The sequence below is a fragment of the Cervus elaphus genome, chromosome 16, assembly GCF_910594005.1.
Source record: "Cervus elaphus chromosome 16, mCerEla1.1, whole genome shotgun sequence".
Taxonomy (NCBI): Eukaryota; Metazoa; Chordata; class Mammalia; order Artiodactyla; family Cervidae; genus Cervus; species Cervus elaphus.
This window is the reverse complement of record NC_057830.1, coordinates 20542032-20563717: the sequence shown is the minus strand read 5'-3', so window position 1 is coordinate 20563717 and position 21686 is coordinate 20542032. Positions and strand designations below refer to the sequence as shown.

Sequence of the window (21686 nt, the reverse complement as noted above, 5' to 3'; positions counted from 1 at the left end):
GTAAGTTTTTCAGTTTTTACATGAGGATGTCATGGTTAACCATAACTTAATTGCGTACTAATTAAAAGATCCTGGACTGAGGGGGAAATGGAGAGTTACTAATCAACAGGTATGAAGATTCAGGGTACTGAGTTCAGCTCCCAGGGATTTAAGCTCTGTTGGCACTATCTAGAAGTGATGTTTTTTCTCCAGAAAAATACCAGAGGATCAGCACAGACAGATGCAGTCTGTCTCAGTCCCTATGAAAGCTGACAGCAATGTGACCAGAGGTGTATTTATTTTTTAAATGTTAGAAATGCTGCATCCATCCATTTCCTATGGTATTGATTACCAAAGTATTATACAGCTCAAAAAAAGAGGGGAATAAGCTCTAAAAATCTGCTGTACATTGGACCTATAGTCATCAATAACATAATGGTATTCTTAAATATTTGTTAAGAAGGTAGATCTCATTTTAAGTGTTCTTACCACAATAATTTTAAAAATCTTTCAGAATAAAAAATAGACAATTAAGAATCAAATGCACTGACAAAAGAAGACTAATTGCTTAATATTTTTATCTTGTCATTTCTTAAGAGAAGATATCCTTTGCAAATAGCAAACTAAGAACAGTTTGACTTTTGAAAATTCCTATTTGTAGAAATAAGATGCTTGTTAAGAAGCATCTTTTCTGTCTTTTGTACATGGAAAAACTAGTTGATCATTCAGTCTTGGCTAATGCAATGATTTTACATTCTCATGTATTTTAATGCATGTGGTATTATTTGCTCATTCAGAAAACAATGTATATTCTACTTAGGTTTAACAGTTATTGAGTGCCTATTGAGTGCCTACTCAGTGGAGGCATTTTTAATGTATTTTTAAATTTACATATGATAAAAATTTACTCTTTTTGATATACATTTCCACGAGTATTGACAGGTAAGTGGTTTTGACGTACTAAATCATATAGTTCTCTTACTACTCTCATGAGCATTTCACAGGTGAGGAAACTAAGGCATAGACAGGTTAAGCAATTGGTTCAAAGACATATAGTAGTAATTACTAGATTTGGGATTTGAACTTACATGTCTTAGTCACTGAAGTATAAGGAACTTGCTTATGATGAGACAGGTATCTAATAAAATCCCATTTTATTGAAAGATTTTTAAAAATAGAACTGAAAGAAAGAAATATATATCATTCTCCTTCTGCCTATATGTTGTGTACTTAAAAAAAGTTTCACATAAAAACACTCGTCCTTAGGACTGGGAGTTTGGGATTAGCAGGTGCAAACTAGTATATATCAGATGACTAAAAAACAGGGTCCTACTGAATAGCACAGGGAACTATATTCAATATCTTATAATAAACCAAAAGGGGGAAAATATGAAAAATAATATACATGTGTATAACTGAGTCACTTTGCTGTACAAAAGAAATTAACACAACATTGTAAGTCAAGCATACTTTAATAAAAATTTTTAAAGAGACTTGTCTTACTATATGTAAAACTCTCTGATATATTCAATTCTTTTCTGTTCTTTTTCCCTACAAAATTCTGGCTGAACCCCAAACTGTACATTTGTTTCACAATCCACTAATGGTTTCATACCTTCAGTTTAGAAACCCAGCATAAAAAAGGACATGTTAAGATACAGTATCCCTAAATGAAGCTAATAATGATGAGGGATGTCATTTATTAAGCATGTACTATGTGCCAAAATACTGTCATCAAATTTATGTATAATATCCTCAGTTCTTATTACAACCCTGAAAAGTAATTCAGCCTTTCCTCACAGAAGAAACCAGAATGAGAAAAGGTTAAAAGATTTGTCCTACAGAGAGCAGACTGATCAAACGTTCCTTCCACTAGTCCACTCTAAAAATAACACTATGGTATCAGTCAATTCAGTCGCTCAGTCGTGTCCGACTCTTTGTGACCCCATGAACCACAGCAGGCCAGGCCTCCCTGTCCACCACCAACTCCCAGAGTTCACCCAAACCCATGTCCATTGAGTCGGTGATGCCATCCAACCATCTCATCTTCTATCGTCCCCTTCTTCTCCTGCCCTCAATCTTTCCCAGCATCAGGGTCTTTTCCAATGAGTCAGCTCTTCGCATGAGGTGCCCAAAGTATTGGAGTTTCAGCTTCAACATCAGTCCTTCCAATGAACACCGAGGACTGATCTTTAGGATGGACTGGTTGGATCTCCTTGCAGACCAAGGGACTCTCAAGAGTCTTCTCCAACACCACAGTTCAAAAGCACCAATTGTTTGGCGCTCAGCTTTCTTTATAGTCCAACTCTCACATCCATACGTGACCACTGGAAAAACCATAGCCTTGACTAGATGGACCTTTGCTGACAAAGTAATGTCGCTGGTTTTTAATATGCTGTCTAGGTTGGTCATAACTTTCCTTCCAAGGAGTAAGTGTCGTTTAGTTTCATGGCTGCAATCACCATCTGCAGTGATTTTGGAGCCCAGAAAAATAAAGTCAGCCACTGTTTCCCCATCTATTTGCCATGGAGTGATGGGACCAGATGCCATGATCTTAGTTTTCTGAATGTTGAGCTTTAAGCCAAATTTTTCACTCTCCTCTTTCACTTTCATCAAGAGGCTCTTTAGTTCCTCTTCACTTTCTGCCATAAGGGTGGTGTCATCTGCATATCTGAGGTTATTGATATTTCTCCTGGCAATCTTGATTCCAGCTTGTGCTTCTTCCAGCCCAGCGTTTCTCATGATGTACTCTGCATATAAGTTAAATAAGCAGGGTGACAATGTACAGCCTTGACGTACTCCTTTTCCTATTGGGAACCAGTCTGTTGTTCCATGTCCAGTTCTAACTGTTGCTTCCCGAACTGCATACAGGTTTCTCAAGAGGCAGGTCAGGTGGTCTGGTATTCCCATCTCTTTCAGAATTTTCCCCAGTTTATTGTGACCCACACAGTCAAAGGCTTTGTCATAGTCAATAAAGCAAAAGTAGATTGTTTTTCGGGAACTCTCTTGCTTTTTTGATGATCCAGCAAATGTTGGCAATTTGATCTCTGGTTACTCTGCCTTTTCTAAAACCAGCTTGGACATCTGGAAGTTCACGGTTCATGTACTGCTGAACCCTGGCTTGGAGAATGTTGAGCATTACTTACTAGCGTGTGCTGATGTGCTCAGTCATGGCCGAGTCTTTGCAACCCCAAGGACTGAAGCCCACCAGGTTCCTCTGACCATGGAATTTTCCAGGCAAGAATACTGGAGTGGGTTGCCTTTTCCTTCTCCATGTGAAGAATGTGAAATGAGAACAATTGTGCAGTGGTTTGAGCATTCTTTGGTCAAACAGGAGATGGCAAGAGTGAATGTCGACAGTCTGGGAATCAGCGAGCTAAAATGGACTGGAATGGGTGAATTTAACTCAGATGACCATTATATCTACTACTATGGGCTGGAATCCCTTAGAAGAAATGGAGTATCCATCATAGTCAACTAAAGAGTCCGAAATGCAGTACTTGGATGCAATCTCAAAAATGACAGAATGATCTCTGTTCATTTCCAAGGCAAACCATTCAATATCACGGTAATCCAAGTCTATGCCCCGACCAGTAATGCTGAAGAAGCTGAAGTTGAATGGTTCTATGAAGACCTACAAGACCTTTTAGAACTAACACCCAAAAAAAGATGTCCTTTTTATTATAGGGGAGTGGAATGCAACAGTAGGAAGTCAAGAAACACCTGGAGTAACAGTCAAATATGGCCTTGGAGTACAGAATGGAGCAAGGCAAAGGCTAATAAAGTTCTGCCAAGAGAATGCACTGGTCATAGCAAACACCCTCTTTCAACAATACAAGAGAAGACTCTACACATGGACATCACCAGATAGTCAACACTGAAATCAGACTGATTATCTTCTTTGCAGCCAAAGATGGAGAAGCTCTATACAGTCAGCAAAAACAAGACTGGGAGCTGACTGTGGCTCAGATCATGAACTCCTTATTGCCAAATTCAGACTTAAATTGAAGAAAGTGGGGAAAACCACTAGACCATTCAGGTATGACCTAAATCAAATCCCTTATGATTATACCATAGAAGTGAGAAATAGATTTAAGGGACTAGATCTGATAGAGTGCCTGATGAACTATGGACGGAGGTTCATGACATTGTAGTATCATTAAACAATGAAATCCATTTTTTAAAAAATATGTGGATCTGTGTTTCACTAGCAGAATACTTATGAAAAGGTAGTATCTAATTCACTGCTACCCTAATTTTTAAATACCTAATCTGAGAGAAACTATAGGAAAGAATGTGGAAGAATACACAGTCTGGGCATTCTTCTAGAACATGCTTACTATTGAGTCAGATATTGCTCTAAATACTACACAGTCCTCATTTAATCTGCACAAAGACCTGAAGAGGTAAGTGCTATAGTATTACTAGCCCCTTCACTTTATTAATGAAGAAACAGAGGCACAGGAATTTGTCACATTCCTAGAAAGCAGCAGAGTGGGTTTCCAGCCTAGACAGCCTTAACCTTTCATTGTGCTGTATATCTCTCAAGTTTAACCTACACTGAATCATGACACCCACACCTCCTCCCTTCTATCTCACAGTATTGTTTTTGTGCATTTAGCTTTAATGTGATGTCATCAACCTATGTTAAGAGTTGATATGAAATCCCATGTAAGGAACAGCACAGTCATTCTCAGCATGGTCACTGTTTATCATGTCGCTTGTGAGGACCCAGGATGAATTTCTGTCCAGTCACTCTATCAGAAAGATTCTACTTACCTTTATTTAACCATTGGTTGGTTTTTATCTTATAGTTACCATGAAATGTCAAACTGACCAGTAATTCCTTATTGTGTTGACTATTAGACAACTTATACTCAAGGATGTAATTCCTGTCTCCATATTTATTTCTTCTGTGCCAACAGTTCATTGATGCTTGCTTACTTTATTTGGTAGAAGTTGGTACAACTTCTTTTTGAAACAAAATGAGAATATATAAACATGCCTCAGGGCATATTTATGAGTTATTATTGACCTTCATACAGATGAAGACATTGATTCCAGGAGACATTTGAATAAAGTACTCAAGCCTGGGGACCTCCCTGGTGATCCAGTGGCTAAGACTTCACACTCCCAATGCAGGGGCCCAGGTTCTATCCCTAGTCAGGGAACTAGATCCCACATGCCGCAACTAAGACCCAGCACAGTCAAACAAAATTTTTTTAAGTACTTAAGTCTGTAGCACATGGTTTAGCCCTTAATATTATGCTGACATGTTTCTAACCTGATTTTCCCCAGGCTGGCAGAGTTTGTGTGAAGAAATACATCATAATTACAGTAGTAATTCTAGATTCAGCCAAGTTATGTGACCTTATATAATTCATGTTATCTCTCCGGGCTTCTGTTTCCTCTTCTATAAAATGGAAATAATGTGTACCATTTTGGTTGGTTGAGCACAGAGAAAATAGTTGATTTATGGTATGTGCTTAGGACAGTTCCCAAGACATGCATAGTATAGATCATCACCTTTATCATCACCATCTCCCCCATCTCCTACTCCTTCCGTTTCTCCTTGGCTCTTTCCCCTGTAATTATGGAAGACTTCCAGTTCCTCTCAAAGCATCACTTTTATATCTAAGGGTTCCCAGTGAGGTCTCACGGGGCTCACAATCAGTTTTCTCAGGTGTTTCCCCTCCAGCTTACTATCTTGTCCATCAGTACCACTTGGGGGTTTCCCACCCCAGTTGTTTTGTGCAGCTACTGACCTTGGTGCCTAACATACTTTGCCGGTACTGAACAATATGCAAATCTTTAATGTGTACTATCCCTTGACTAAGACTTTGCTTCTGCATCGCAACCATGCCAGATCTGATCATCTAAGCTCTGATGCAACATTCCTTCTGCTCAGAGTATCCTTTATTCTCTCTCTCTGTGGAATTGAACATATGTCCCTGGGGCTTAGTCAAAATCAATATCCTGACCACACACCACTCTGCCTTCTCCACCCCCTTGCCCTCTCTCCTCCTCTACACAGCAGCCCCTTCCCTTGCTCTCCTTCTGTCAACACCCAGCCCTACTAGGTCACCAACCATATATGAACCCCAGCTTGGTATCAACTGACACCCTCCTACAGATCACTGTCTGTTTCCTGTGTTGACATGTGCTCCTCAGTTGGGTCACAAATGACTTGAGATTAGAGAGCATATCTGAGAATTCCTCACCTTCACTACACTTAGTTCAGAACTGAATGCAGAGACAGTTTTCAGAAACAGTTGTTGGTTGGCTGATTAATTGGCACTGATCTCAATCACTTCTGGCAAGACCAGAATAAGAAAGCTTTTGGGGGAGGGAAGCATTCATTGCCTCAGGTAGAGTGACTGAGCACCCCAATTTGTTCAAGACACACAAACATCTCCATGTTAGCACTGATAGGTCCCACATCCCAGGATACCCGTTGGTCCTGGGCAAACTGAGATGATTGGTCACTTAGCACTAGGATCCCTCAGTTCAAAATATGCCCTTTAGGGACTTCCCTGGTGTCCAGAAGCTAAGGGTCCAAGCTTCCAATGCAGGAGGCCCAGGTTTGATCCCTGGTCAGGGAACTAGATCCCACATGCTGCAACCAAGACTGACACAGCCAAATAAATAAATAAAAATAAATCTTAAAATAAAAATATCCCCTTTACACTCCAAACCAGATACCAGTCCTCTCATCCCCACATCATAAGTCTGCCCCTACATCCCTGGACACACACACACAGTTTTACTCACTCATATGAGTCATACACCATTATCTGTCCCCTGCTCTCCTAGCTTGTATCCTATTGTATAAATTCAGTTCAGTTCAGTTCAGTCACTCAGTCATGTCCGACTCTTTGCGACCCCATGAGCCGCAGCACATGAGGCCTCCCTGTCCATCACCAACTCCCGGAGTTTACTCAAACTCATGCCCATCGAGTCGGTGATGCCATCCAGCCATCTCATCCTCTGTCGTCCCCTTCTCCTCCTACAACCAATCCCTCCCAGCATCAGGGTCTTTTCTGATGAGTCAACTCTTCGCATGAGGTGGCCAAAGTATTGGAGTTTCAGCTTCAGCATCAATCCGTCCAATGAACACCCAGGACTGATCTCCTTTATAAATTATAATAAATTTGTATAAAGTTTTTATAAAAAATTTTTATAAGTTGTATAAATTAGTGGTCCACAATTTCTTCAGACTTTACCAACCAAAGGAAAATGTATCTGTCATCTCAGTCTCTCCTCTCAGCTTTGTGACCTTCCCAGTTACCCCTCTGTGACCTTAACTTTTCTCCCATCAGCAGAGGGCTGGGGTAGAAACACAGGACTGTCGACTCCGAGAAGTTGCTTCTCATAAACTGCTGGCTGCTGCCTTCTGAATCTTCATAGAATGATCAGGACTTCATGCATCCTCACATATCGAGTTGTCATTCTTAGGAAGTGACAGCTGAGGAGAATCCCTGATACGGGAGCTCCTGACACCTTATCTCCCCACAGCCTTAACTGCTCTTTTCACACTGGTATCGTCAACCCTGCCACCAGCCCTTGGGTCCGGCACAGCCTCGCCATCTGCTCATGTGACGCCAACATTATGGCCGCCCTCCAGGCCTCCCTAGCTGGGGCTGGAGAAGGCAGCGCAGACAGCGAGGGTGCCAGCTGGCACGACTGACACAAACCTAGACAGTGATGAATGTGGCCCAGGAGAGGCAGGAGGAAGGGAGGATGCTGACAGCTAACTGTGTGCCATCCATGCTGTGAGTTTGCCCATGGAAGCAGAATCAACATGCTGCTCCTGTTCCTGCTCTTGTTTTTAACACATGGTCACGAGAGAAAGCTGGATTCCCTGGTGGCTCAGACAGTAAAGATCTGCCTACAGTGTGGGAGACCCGGGTTTGATCCCTAGGTCAGGAAGATCCCCTGGAGAAGGAAATGGAAACCCACTCCAGTATTCTTGCCTGGAAAATCCCATGGATGGAGGAGCCTGGTAGGCTACAGTTCATGGGGTCACCAAGGGTCAGACACGACTGAGTGACTTCATTTTCACTTTCTTTCACGAGAGAACATTCAAGAGAAAAGAAGCCTGTGCTCATGGTAAAGAAACTGCCTGCAATGCGGGAGACCTGGGTTCAATCTCTGGGTTGGGAAGATCCCCTGGAGGAGGGCATGGCAACCCACTCCAGTATCCTTGCCTGGGGAATCCCATGGACAAAGGAGCCTGGTAGGCTACAGTCCATAGGGTTGCATAGAGTCAGACACGACTAAAGTGACCTAACATGAACACACATACATTATATAAGTATAATGTATATGTATATGTATAATGTATACATATATAATGTGTATATATATGTATGATTATATATATACACACACATATATATAGGTCATTTGTATATAGATCACATATATATATATGTGTATATATATACACACACACACAATTTTGCTATCATTTACTTCCCTTTACCTTTTCTCTTTTAAATGGAAGTCGTAGCACAAATGCACCTAATAAAATATAACATTCCTCCTCAATAGAGGAAGCTAGATGCCATTTATTTATGTTTGTTTTATCCAAAAAGCCCCCATTGATCTGCCTGTTCTCCAAGCACATTTCTCCTAAGGACTAATGAAGCTGAGAGAGAGAGAAAATGTGTTTCCTGCCACATGGATAACATAAACAGAAATCAGATCAGGCCTGTGCAGAAAACAGAAATAGAGGCAGAGCCCCCACACTGTTGGAATCCTAGTGTTCACTCCAAAACATTCAGGTCAGCTGGCCATCTTCCTTCCCATCCAGTCAATTCAACTGAGCAGGGCAACAGAAGAGAAACAGAGACATCATGGCCTTGACTTTATAAACTAGCTGCTGGCAAGAGCACCATTCACTGGGGCAGCTTGGGAGCACCTATTTCTCATCCTTCTAGGAAACATCTGTATCCAAGTTTGTGTTAAAGAGGAAAGAAAGAAAATGCTTGAAACAGTAGAGATGGTGGCACGAGCACTGGTAATTTACACAGGCCAATAAACGACTTCAGGCACTGAGAAACACAGGCAAACGTCTAGAGATTACTGGATGGTCAGAAGTTGTGACAGAAGGTCCACTGGGGAGGAAGGTAGCAAGCGTCAGATAATGGAATATAATCCTTATAGAGCCAGAAACATGCTGGGTATGAGAGTGATTGGAAAGTATGATTTGGAGCCTACAGACCTTTATAGCAGGATGGTTAGGAGTTTGAAGTCAGTGCAGCCAGAGATAATTCAAGGCTTCTGAACCAAAGAGGAAAGGCACTGAATTAGAGAAAATGGAAGACTGGGGAAGATTCTTAATCCAAATGACCCCTAAAGACAATGAGGAGGAGGAATCGCAAAGCTAACTTCCCAGAGGCAGAGACTGTGCCTGGTGTGAAAGAGTGGGCAGAGTGCGAGGCTCTGCTCCGGTGTTGTGGCTAAAGAAATGGACATGGATGTGGATAAAGATGACAAACAGTGCCTCTCTGCATGAGAACTGAGCTGCCTTGCCTCCCCCCATAACTTGCATAGGAGGTGATTTCCACTCCATGACAGGTGTTTTGCCCCCTGGAGATCAGAAAACGTGGGTTTCTTGTCCTGGGTCTAACACTAACTAGCTACGTGACCTTAGGTTAGTCACTCCAAGGCTGGAATAAAAACTGGAGACTAAACCCTCAAAGATTACACTTCTTCCTCCCTGCCGCTTATGTACTTCCACACAGAAACAATTTTTAAGCCGTAAAAGACACACTGCTGCTGCTGTCACTTCAGTCATGTCCGACTCTGTACGACCCCATAGACGGCAGCCCACCAGGCTTCACTGTCCCAGGGATTCTCCAGGCAAGAGCACTGGAGTGGGCTGCCATTTCCTTCTCCAATGCATGAAAGTGAAAAGTGAAAGTGAAGTCACTCAGTCATGTCTGACTCTTCGCAACCCCATGGACTGCAGCCTACCAGGCTCCTCTGTCCATGAGATTTTCCAGGCAAGAGTACTGGAGTGGGTTGCCATTGCCTTCTACCAAGTTCTAATTTTTCCCAAAATGATTACTTTGATACTTTTAAACAAATCAACATTTTAAAATACTTTTTCTCCATTTCAGTTTCCTTGCTTTGCTGATTGTCAGCATGAGCACATGTTTAGTTTACTTATTGGATAATCCAGCAGTAGTTAGTTCTCCTTGCTGGGCCTCTATTTGCTCATCTATGAAATAAAGGTTTTATACGGGAAGATTTCCAAGGTCTTTTCCAGCTTAATTTTCTGTAATGTCATGATCTTAAAGACCTCTTTTCTGTCTACCTTTATCGCCATCTCATCTTGCCATTTTGGTGTTTCTATTGTAAATGAGGAAAATAATGGTGTTTCCACACTCCCCCAACTCCTCACACCTATCAAAGGCTTCATCTAAACCTCAGTGAGTATCTGGGACATGTCTGAGCTAAACGAAAGGATAAAATTGTATCCCTCTTTGTGTCCAAACCTTATGAAGTACATATAGAATAAGATGTGATCATCAGGCAAAGTCCTTTATTGACTGATAGAAAGCCTTTATTAAAGGTAGAAAAGCCTTACCTTTATTTTTGGAATAAAGGTAATAATACCTTTTTGGAAAAGGATAAGAGTTATGACTGATATAGGATACCTGTATGATATTCTTATCCATGCCATTAATTTAGGGTGTGGTTCTGAAAATTTCCCTTAACCTTTTCTAGGCTTTAGCTTTCCTGATCATTCATTCATTTGTTCATTCGTTCATCATTTACCTGCCTCTAATACTTTATAATAAGGTAAGTTTATCTCTAATATTTCCTGAAATTTTCCATGAGCAGATCTCATGCTACATCTGGCCAATTCACATGCCACTGTCCTTTGACTTTTCACCTCTGTCCTGTATGACAGCATTGCCTTGGTTCCCACGCATCCTTTGGGCGGGGCGGGGGCGGGGGGGCAGGAGAAGCTGGGTCTCTCTACAAGTGATGCTGTGGTCTGCCTCTCAGATGGGAGCCGTTCTTATTTGCTGGGAGGTTTATATAACAGATGTTACAAGGCAGACAAGTAAGCACACACTCCCTGAGCCCGCCGCACGTGGAGCCAGACACGCACACCCTTGCAAGTACCAGCACGAGGAGAGCTGCCGGGTGATGGAGGGAGTGTGCTCAGAGGGGCGGGCGCGGCTCCGAAGCCCTGCTAATGTCTCTGTGTGGCCATGCTGTATTTTCAGCTTGTCATCATGGCTGGGACAGTGCTGCTTGCCTACTACTTCGAATGCACTGACACTTTTCAGGTGCATATCCAAGGATTCTTCTGTCAGGATGGAGACCTAATGAAGCCTTACCCGGGGACAGAGGAGGAAAGCTTCATCACCCCTCTGCTGCTCTACTGCGTGCTGGCTGCCACCCCAACTGCTATTGTAAGTACAGAAAGAGATTTCCTTCTTTGCTGTCGGGTCCTAAACAACATTTTCTGTCTGCCTTTTCTCCTCTTTCCTCTCTTCCTGGGCTTACAGCAGCAGCCTTACTAGATGTGTCCTTTTCTGGTCAAAATAGAGTGAGTAGAGCCCTGCATAAAATCTCATCTAAGTAGGCCTTGTCTTTTACAGGTGGCTTTTGCTTTTTGGTGCCTGAATTGAAATATATATAATTTTTAAAGTATGTCTGAATATGTAAGTCAATAGTCATGAGTGGCTGCCATGTTAAGTATAGCATTGTGCTATACTTAATTGTGCTCTTGAAAAAAAAATGTATGGCTTGCTATGTGTGTATTCAGAAGAGGTTGGAATGTAAATGCTGGCCTCAATATAAAGACTCAAGTCAGAGTGGGACAGAATCCTTCCCCGCCCCCCTCCAGCCTGCATCTCCTGTCCTTCTGACTGAATTTCCAGAGAGGCCAGAGATGAGAGAAATCACTCGACCTGATTTGCCGTGATTTATTCTGGGCAGCTGATTCTGCTCACGTTGCTTGACATTCAATTAAGTTGCAACTTTACCTTCATTGATTGCACTCTTCTCTCTCATGAGGGGAAAAAAAAAAAGGCCCAGCAGTTCTCTAGGGAGACTGTTTCAAAAGCATAACTCACAGATCTGTATTGTCTAGTAAAGTGATTTAACACTTAGACATCTTAATTTTAACTTAAAAAATGACTTTGTATTTTAAAATAAACATTTCTTTGTACATGCTATGGGGTCAGATTATTTGGGATGTGATCTCAGTTATCATTCACCCCTTTTTTCTTCCAAAGATTCCTCCCCCTCAACTTTCCCTCCTCCCCTACTCTTTCTCCCTCATCCCCCACTCCCATCTCTTTGGGACAATAATAAAAATACTCATTGGCATGCTGAGGAATGTACTAATTACTCAGATGTTCAGTTCAAGTATTGTTTTCCATACACATGTTTTCCTTGCTTTAAGGTGAGAAATGGAATCGAATTTAGAAGAGAATATGCACATAATGAGTACTTTAAGTTCATTTTTATCATTTTTTCTAGACTTGACAAGCTCCCCCTTAAATGATAAAGCTCTGCAGTAGGAGTTAAGATCAGCTGTGATAAAACAGGATCTCTCATGGTGGTGAAACACACAAGCTTTGCAGTCCAACCTACAGGACCTCCTGTCTGTGTGACTTCCGGCAAGTCACTGTACTGTTCCCTTCCCCTCTGCCCCCCAAAATGGAGATAATGTGACTGGTTAGTTCACGGAGTTATCAAGACTGAAGATGCTTCATACAAATACTTGGCACAGTGTCTAGCATGCACTAACTGGTTAGAAGTAGAGGAAACAAAGAAAAACTGGAAACTGATCTTCACCTCCTTCAGGATCACAGACGAACTTCCTCTCCCTGCAGAGGAGACTCCATGGAGACCCTAGTCACACCTCCTGTTTAGTGATTCCATGAGACGCTGGTGACACTTCCTGTTTAGAGTGATAGGGGATGTGCCCCTCTTAACTTTCCCTTCTCACCAGCCCAGGGACTAAGAGAAAGCATAAAAGCCCCACTTCCAGGCATCTCAAAAGATGACACAATTCGCTCCCCAGGTAAAGCCTAGAGGCTACATTGGGTTCTATCTGGAATGGTTTAATGGCGGCTCTAACCAGAGGCACTGGGCTTAGCTGGACTCAGGTCCTGGTTTCTCCTGTCCCATAAACATACCATTATTTCATGTTCTCAGACTGGAATCCCTGAGAGATCCATTGACTTACTAACATTTACCTATCTTCTTGCTAGTACCAGGAAATATATTGCCTGGGCTCTCCTACAATTACTTTTTGTAATCATAGAGACATTTTTCCTTTAAAAAAAAGAAAAACAAGGAAAGCAAAGGAAGCAGATCAATAAAAATTATGAACAAATCAATGAATCAGAAAACAATAGGACTGATAAATAAAATGTACAATCCCCTTGGTCTAACATAAGAAAGACAAAAGTTAAAAAAAAGAGAAAAAATATATAAGCAAAAATATATAAATGTTTAAAAGTCTGTACTATAGTTTTGTTAAAATTGTATATTCAGCTCTATGTCAATACATGCTTACCTCTCAATAAAATCGATAATATTCTATGAAAATGTAACTTTTTAACAATGCCTTTAATAGAAGTAGAAAACTGAATAGGTGAATAACAACAGAGAAAATTTTAAACTGTCTAAAATTTATCTCATTTCATTGGAGACACATAACTATAATATAAATTCCTTCAAAATTTCAAGGCATAGAAAGTCAGTAACTACATAAACTGTTCCAGAGCCTTAAAATAAGCAGAAAGCTTTTCAATGCATATTATAAAGCAAGAAAAATAGGGATTTCAAACACTTAGAAAGTCTACATACACATCCACAAAAGCATTAGGAATGTTAATACAAGCAGATGGAAGAGGACTGATAAGTTTACCTGAAAAATAAGCATTTCTACCAAAATAAAAGGTAAATAAAGACTGCAAAAATACTTGCAGAATATGAGACTCCCATGTAAATATTCTTACTACTTAAAAAGATGAGCTTCCCAAAATAAAAACGGGCAAGGACAAAAATAGACAATTAACAAAATAAATTATATGCACACAAACATTTCTAAACTCATGAATTATCACAGAAAAGTCATTTTTTAAAGTCCAGAATTTTCCCCATGTAAAATTGGCAAGTGCTTTAAAGAAGTATAACCTGTGTTGTTAAAGGTATAAGTACTTTCATACAATTTGAGTCAAAACGTAAACTGAGGGGCTTCCCTGGTAGCTCAGTGGTGGGGAATTCACCTGCCAATGTAGGAGACATGGGTTTCATCCCTGATCCAGGAAGATATCACACACCATGGAGCAGCTAGGCCCTTGCGCCACCATTATTGAGCCTGTGTTCTAGAGCCCAGGAGCCACAACTACTGAGCCCATGTACCCTAGAGCCACGCTACACAAAAGAAGCCTCTGTGATGAGAAGTCCATGCGCCACAACACAGTAGTTCCTGCTCCCCACAGCTGGAGAAAGCCCGTGCAAGGCAATGAAGACCCAGTGCGGCCAAAAATAAACAAATAATATTTTTAAAGAAACTGGTCATTAAAAATGCAAGCTGGCATTTTCTTTTTGAAGAGCAGCTGGTCAAAGATGTACAAGAGTTTTATAAACTTTGGACCCATTAATTCCATTCCTTGAATTTATGTTAAGGAGATAACCTGAGTAGAGATGTTCAGTCAGCTTTAAGGGAGGGAGGTGGGAGGGGCATTCAGGATGGGGAACACATGTAAATCCATGGCTCATTCATGTCAATGTATGGCAAAACCCACTACAATATTGTAAAGTAATTAGCCTCCAACTAATAAAAATAATTGGGGAAAAAATTTAAAAAAAAAAGAGTAGAAGGATACTTGGTGGTAGCTAAATACACAGAACTAGAGGATTGTCCAAATTCATTATGAGGCTGTGATATTTCTGAAACACCTCTAAGAGAAATGAAGCATGCTTATGATTTAGTGAGAAGATTTTTATGAGGGCTAAAAAATTGTATATAGTATCAGAGGTAAAAGCTTTTTCCGTTCTACAAGAGAATATGAGATTCTCTTAGTTTTCTAGCTCTGTTTCTCCAGAAAAAGAGGGTATGTATCAGCTATGTTACTAGGCAGAATTAACCCCTGATTGGTGAATTGCCCCTGGACTCAGAGAACTGAGATTACCCAAGACGTTGCCATGCTATGATTTCCCAGTCCAAGTGACTCTGGAAACTTGGAAGCTATGTCTGTGGAACTGTTGCACCTTTTATTGACTCTGATGGGACGTGATAAGTCTTGTAAGCCAAGGTGGCTCCTGCATCCTCTGATGTGTCTGTGGTCTCCTTGCACCTGAGCTGCCCTGGATCACTGCAAGGAAACAGGCTGAAGAGGAGCAAGTGATGCTGCCCTGTTGACAAGCTATAGTTCCTCCCAAGTGGACCAGTGCCAAATGAGACATGTGGTTGTCTGTGGCTCTGAATATTTAATAGACCCTAAGAAGACACCGTATGTGTGTTACAAGTATAATCCCAAATTTATAATTATACATAAAAAAACTGGCAAGAAATAAACTAAAATGTACAGCTATTATCTCTGAGTGCTAATGGAAGTTATTTTTCTTCTGTTATATAATTAAATTCTACATCAATGCAGTATTTTCAAACTGAAAGATATTTTTAAAACATTCCGATTCTTCTGGCATAATTATGAAATGACCAATCTTTAGTAAGATTTAAACAGCAATTCTAATAAACAAAAACACATATGACCAAAAAAACAAAAATAAAACAGAACTTTATGAGGAATTTCTCTTCTCTCTGTGTAAAGATGATAGATTTCATTCTAAGATTTCAGCAGAAATTCTTCTCAAACTATGAATTTTGATCATTATACTCCTTTTCCCCCAAATGATATGAACTGACATGGGGTCAAATGCTGTGATGGGAAGCCAAGGGAGTGTGGCCACTGGACAGTGAACTGAATTTTAAGGATCTAGAATTCTCCTCTCATTTTCAAGTATGGAACTTTGATTTGGACATTCCATTCCTCCTTCTTGGGGAGAAAAGTGTGACCAATAATGATGGTGGGCCTTCAATATATGTGCTGAGGAATATTCCATAAATGAAGATGGCAAGGATAACTTCTTTAAATTTTCTTGTTCTGCAGTCCTTGCCTAATTTATCCTCATAGCATCCCAGAGAAATAGAAAAGAGATATCTCAAAGAGCATAGAGAAAGTGTGTGGTCCAATTTCCTTCATTTTTGACTCTGAGTCTATGAGTTCATTTAGAAAGACAGTCATTAGCTACGTTAAATGATTTGCTGAAGGCTGCAGCTAGTTCTCTATGTGACTGGACAGTAACCCACCCATTTGGTTCTACTTTTATTTTCCTCTCAAACAAGGAGCATTGCTAGGACCCAGCACTGATAACAGCTGATGGGTTAATGGCAGAGAGTCCAGTGGCCTTAAAACCCTGCTGTGGTGCTTGATCTTCCCCCGAAACCTGAAAATAAGTGAGCAGCTGCAGGACAGAGAGTGGACCTCTCCTGATGCTCAGAGACATCTCCTGGGAGCAGGGAGCCATATTCACTTCTGTCCCTCTTGGAGAGGTACAGCATATCCGAGTGCAGTCTGTATCAGGCCACCTGAACACAGATCCCAAGTGCCAAACTCAGCACACCCCTACCCCCTGAGTGTGCATCCTTCATCCTCACGCTCCGAGTCGCCCTGTCTCAGGTCTGCTCTGTCAAGAGAGGGAGGGACGTCAGTTATGGCTTTGTACCCCAGTAATTGTGTGACCTCTGATAAGGCATGTTCCCTCTTTGGGGTGGATTTCTCATCTGTAAAAGGTAGGGTTGGGCTAAATGATCTCCAAGATCTTTCTGGTTCTAATATTCCTTAAGAGCTGAACAAAAACATTATAATTGGAAGGCTCCAAATGTCAGATTCCCAACTCTTTAGTCTCTCTTGACTTTCTGGAGTTTAATTTGTGCCTGGCCAAGGGTTACACAGAATGGGACAGTGTGTGTGTGTTTCTGTGTGTGCAGGGTTTCTCAGAGTGGTACAGTGTGTGTGTGTGTGTGTTTACTCCTTTTTAAGCCCATTTCCTATTTTCCCTGGAGTAGAAAGAAGGCGGGGCTACTCTGGGGACTCCGTGGTAAAGAGTCCTCCTGCCAATGCAGGAGACATGGGTTCAATTCCGAGGTTGAGAAGATCCCCTGGAGAAGGAAATGACAACCCACTCCATAGTATTCTTGCTTGGGGAATGCTGGGCAGAGGAACCTGGGGGGCTCCAGTTCATGGGATCACAAGAGAGTCAGACATGACTTATAGACCAAACAACAAACAATAACAACAAAGAAAGAAGGCAGGACTCCTCAGGGGTGACATGTGACACAAACTAATGGCAGTTCTCTGAGGAGGCACCTCAACCTGGACTTATCCTTGGTGTTCTGTGTATTCTGTGGTTGATGTGCTAGAGAACAACCTCGCACCCTACACTGTGTCTCTGAGAATGGGCACTAATTGCCGGGATGCACAAGAAAAGTCATGAGGGAAAGGACTCTGCTGTGGGTTTGACCTGTCACTTCCCATTTCTCCTTTTGTGCTTCGCTGTCAGAAAGGATCAGCATCATGTGGAGGCAAGGCCACATGGGAGCAACTGTGCGGGGACTTAGGAAAGGTTAGAGCTTGGAGTATTTATTGCGTCCAGAACCATTTAGCCAAAAGTGTTGGCCCGGGCTTCCAGGAAATCTGCAGGGTGCCTTCTGACCATTGTGGAAACCCTGGCTCACAACTGCCTCAGGGCCCCTGAGTAAACTCAGACTCAAAGGCAGAGAGCCTTTTTGGATAAGAGGATTTAACTCGGTGGACAATCTGATTTACCCGTATTGTATCTCAGCCCCAGCACCACAGGGCATGAGAAGATAGCTAGTAAACCTTTATTGGCCTCACAACAAAGTGACGGGAGTACTTAGAATTGAAACAGCAGAATGTTTGACGCCCAGCCCAGGAGAATCGACCCAGCTCGGGGTCTGCATGCACGCGTACACGTGAGCATACATGCACAAGACTCTGCGAGAATTTCCTAGGAAAGGAAGAGACAAGCATAGTTTGATGGAAAGGCCCAATCTGGAGAAAACCGTGACGCTTCATTTGGGGGGTTTCTAGGCCAGAAGCTCTGGGAGTGAATACAAAAGCGCAAAGCACAGCGTGGATCAGAGCGGGCCCTGGGTAAAGGCACATCTGTCGCCTGGCTGATGAGGACCGCAGCTGCGGCGGCAGAGGAGACAGTGTCGGCGCCCGAGTGCCTTGTCATCTGCCTCTTCCCGGCTCTGAACAACCTCAGCTATTGAAACCCCTTTTAACACTTCATCATTCACATCTTTTCCCTTTTGTACATTATCACATGATTTCCTTTTTTATTTTTTATTAGAAGCCTGCACTGTTTTTTCACTTTATTTTGACCCAACCATGCAACATGTGGGATCCTAGTTCCCCAACCAGGGATCGAACCCATGTTCCGTGAAGTGGAAACATGGAGTCTGAACCACTGAACCACCAGGGAAGTCCCTATATTTATTCATATTTACCATGAGTACATTTTCTTTATTGCAAATGTACTTAGTCAATACAATTTACATTCCCCGCCCCCGCCCCGGGAAAGAGTTATAAATATCCTCATTAACTGCTGTGGATTTTTTCAAAACCTTGAAGAAGAATATCCATTTCCCTATTTACTATCCTTGTGATGGATGAGTGCTCCAAATTCCTTTACGGACTGTTTTTACCCAACATCATCTGACAGCGAGATGTCCTTACACCTTTGAGATGGTCCTTACCACCTTTACAATGCCTCTTTTAATGACTGATGATTAGATGATTGTGTTAGGAGTTTTAATAATTTGTTTCTTGAAAAGACTATCATTTGCCTAAAATTATGTGATGATTAGTTTACTTGGTGATCACAATGCATTTTACTTTTTACTGAGAGCAGTATTTTAGCTAATTCATTTTAAATTCCCATTTCTCTTATATCCATTGTTCAGAAAGGGAAAAAAAAAAGTTCAAGAGAACACCCTGCTTTGGAAAGGTAGTGTGCCACCTTGGTGCCACACTTCATAGCAAGTGTCGATTTCAGAGCCTTCTGAATGGGTAGGTGCCGCCCCTAGATTAAGACCAGTAAGTGAAAAGTGACAGTGAAAGTCACTCAGTCGTGTCCGACTTATTGCAACCCCATGGACTATACAGTCCATGGAATTCTCTAGGCCAGAATACTGAAGTGAGTAGCCATTCCTTTCTCCAGGGGAATCTTCCCAACGCAGGGATCGAACCCAGGTTTCCCACATTACAGGTGGATTCTTTACCAGCTGAGCCACACAGGAAGCAGTAATGATGACTCTCCAATCCACAAAACACTTATTATCTGAGCTGCTGGATAATTTCCAAAGCCATCATCCAAATGGCCTTGATTCTATCGAAGCCTTCAGCTTTGAAAGGCATAGAAATGTCTACAGCTGAATTCCTTTATTTACACTCAAGTGGGATAAAGCAGAAGTCAAGAGGTCTTGAACCAAGCATAACTCAGCCGGCCAGAGGACTAGAATCCTCTCTGCAGATCTGAGCTGTCACTGGTACTCATCAGGAAAGATTAAACTGAGCATGAAGATGTTGGGCAGCATGGTCAGTACGTTTAAAATCCCCTGGGTCACTTTTAAACAAGATCTACAGGAAAAACCCTGGTGCCTCAGACACTAAAGACTCTGCCTGCAATGCAGGAGACCCAGGTTCGATCCCTGGGCCTGGAAGATCTGCTGGAGAAGGGCATGGCAACCCACTCCAGTGTTCTTGCCTGGAGAATCTCATGGACAGAGGAAGCTGGTGATTTATCAGTCCATGGGGTCGCAAAGAGTTGGACACAACTGAGTGACTAACATGTGTGAACACACAACATACACAGCAAAAACCATGCCTTTCTCAGAAATGCTCACGAGTAAAGAAGCCTCCCAAGGAGGATACTGGAAGCATCTACAACTCCCTGGGACTGAAAGCTCTGCAGCTGCTTAGACACTGGTATTGAGAAGTATGCAGAGAACCCTCTTCTCTTCCTCAGAGCGTGATACGTGCACACCCAGGGAGGGGCTGCCAGCCTCTGCTGTCCTTTAGAAACACAGGTGACAGGTATCAGGCAGTGTGATGACTCTGGAGGAGGCTGTGTCCATTTTGCTCCAAGGGAAGATGATTTCGTGAGGGCAAAGCCCTGTGGGAGTTGAAAAGTGAATGAAGGCTGGAGGAAGAAGCACTGTAAGAAACTACGCTGGCCCTGGAGAGCTTAACCAACAGGAGAGACTGAAGCCCAATTATGTGATATCAGGTCCCTTAATCAGTCCTACCTTGTCCTACGTTTCTATCATAAAACAAAGATCTTGGAGCTGAAAGAGCAACTTAAAGGTCTCCTACAGAGTTCCCCAACCTCCAGGATCTCATGTCTAATGATCTGAGGTGGAGCTGGTATAATAATAATAGAAATAAGGCACACAATAAATGCAATGCATTTGAATCATCCTGAAACCATTCCCCCTCCCCAGTCCATGGAAAAATTGTCTTCCGTGAAACTGCTCCTTGGTGTAAAAGAAAAATGCTTAGGGGCCACTGTAGTCTAACAGATGAGAGATTGACAGAGAAGGAACCAGAGAGGTCAGCCAAGTGGTCCAAGACTGAACACCTGGTTAGGGGCAGAGCAGAGCTTGAATCACACCACGTTTCCTTAATCCAGGACAGTTTTTAAATCAATTTCAACACACATTCTTACCTAGACCAACCAGTAAGTGAAAGCAATAAACACTCTTTGAGCTTTTCTAGATGCTTTTCTATACATTTCTAATAATCAATAATTTTCTGATATAGTTATTACCCCCATGTTTAAAATCATAGTGGAAAGAAAGCTTGGAAATATTCAGTTATCTGCCCAAAGTCACCCATCAAAAAGGGAGGGAACTGACCTTTCAACTCCAGAGCCTACATTCAAGAAACAGGACTATGTGGGAGAAGGAGAGGGTGGGATGATATAAGAGAATAGTATTGAAACATATATTACCATATGTAAAACAGATGACCAGTGCAAGTTTGATGCATGAAGCAGGGCCCTCAAAGCTGTTGCTCTGGGACAACCCAGAGGGATCGGGTGGGAAGGGAGATGGGAGGGGGGGTTCAGGATGGGTGGACACATGTACACCCATGGCTGAGTCATGTCAATGTATGGCAAAAACCACCACAATATTGTAAAGTAATTAGCTTCCAACTAAATAAACTAATTTTTAAAAAATAAAATCATAAACAAACAGAAAAGAAACAGCAATGATTTTGATATACCAAGTATCAGAGCTACAGCTAGCATAATACATGAACCCAAAACCTATATTCCAGGATCTCTAGATGCCTTTTGTGATGACAGCCACACAGAACATGCAGTGGATCCCCCTTACAACACGAAATGATAATACGTCTTCCAGTGACTTTTTCTGCAGACTTTATATTTTGCAACCTAAAACACTATCTTCTAAACATTTTGCATTTATATCACTTGTGACTTATCAGATCTCCTTAAAACATTGTCAAGACATGAATTCTGAAAGATTTCACCAAACTGATGCATTATATTCCAGGGTTATTTATTTATTTGAAATTTGGCCTTCCATATTTGAAAGACAAATT

At 41.8% G+C, this 21686-nt stretch overlaps 1 protein-coding gene and 1 long non-coding RNA gene across 4 annotated transcripts in view; one reads left to right on the top strand and one right to left on the bottom strand.

Annotated features, from left to right (window-relative positions):
- The window catches only part of LOC122709949, a 163980-nt gene that overhangs the window by 98376 nt on the left and 43918 nt on the right, over positions 1–21686 (bottom strand). The gene's annotated exons all lie outside the window — the stretch shown is intronic.
- The window catches only part of PLPPR1 (phospholipid phosphatase related 1), a 552374-nt gene that overhangs the window by 491360 nt on the left and 39328 nt on the right, over positions 1–21686 (top strand). For both annotated transcript variants that reach the window (XM_043927332.1, XM_043927331.1), the window contains one exon: positions 11226–11414. In XM_043927332.1, coding sequence (XP_043783267.1) covers positions 11226–11414 — 189 coding nt within the window. The remainder of the gene's footprint in view (positions 1–11225; positions 11415–21686) is intronic.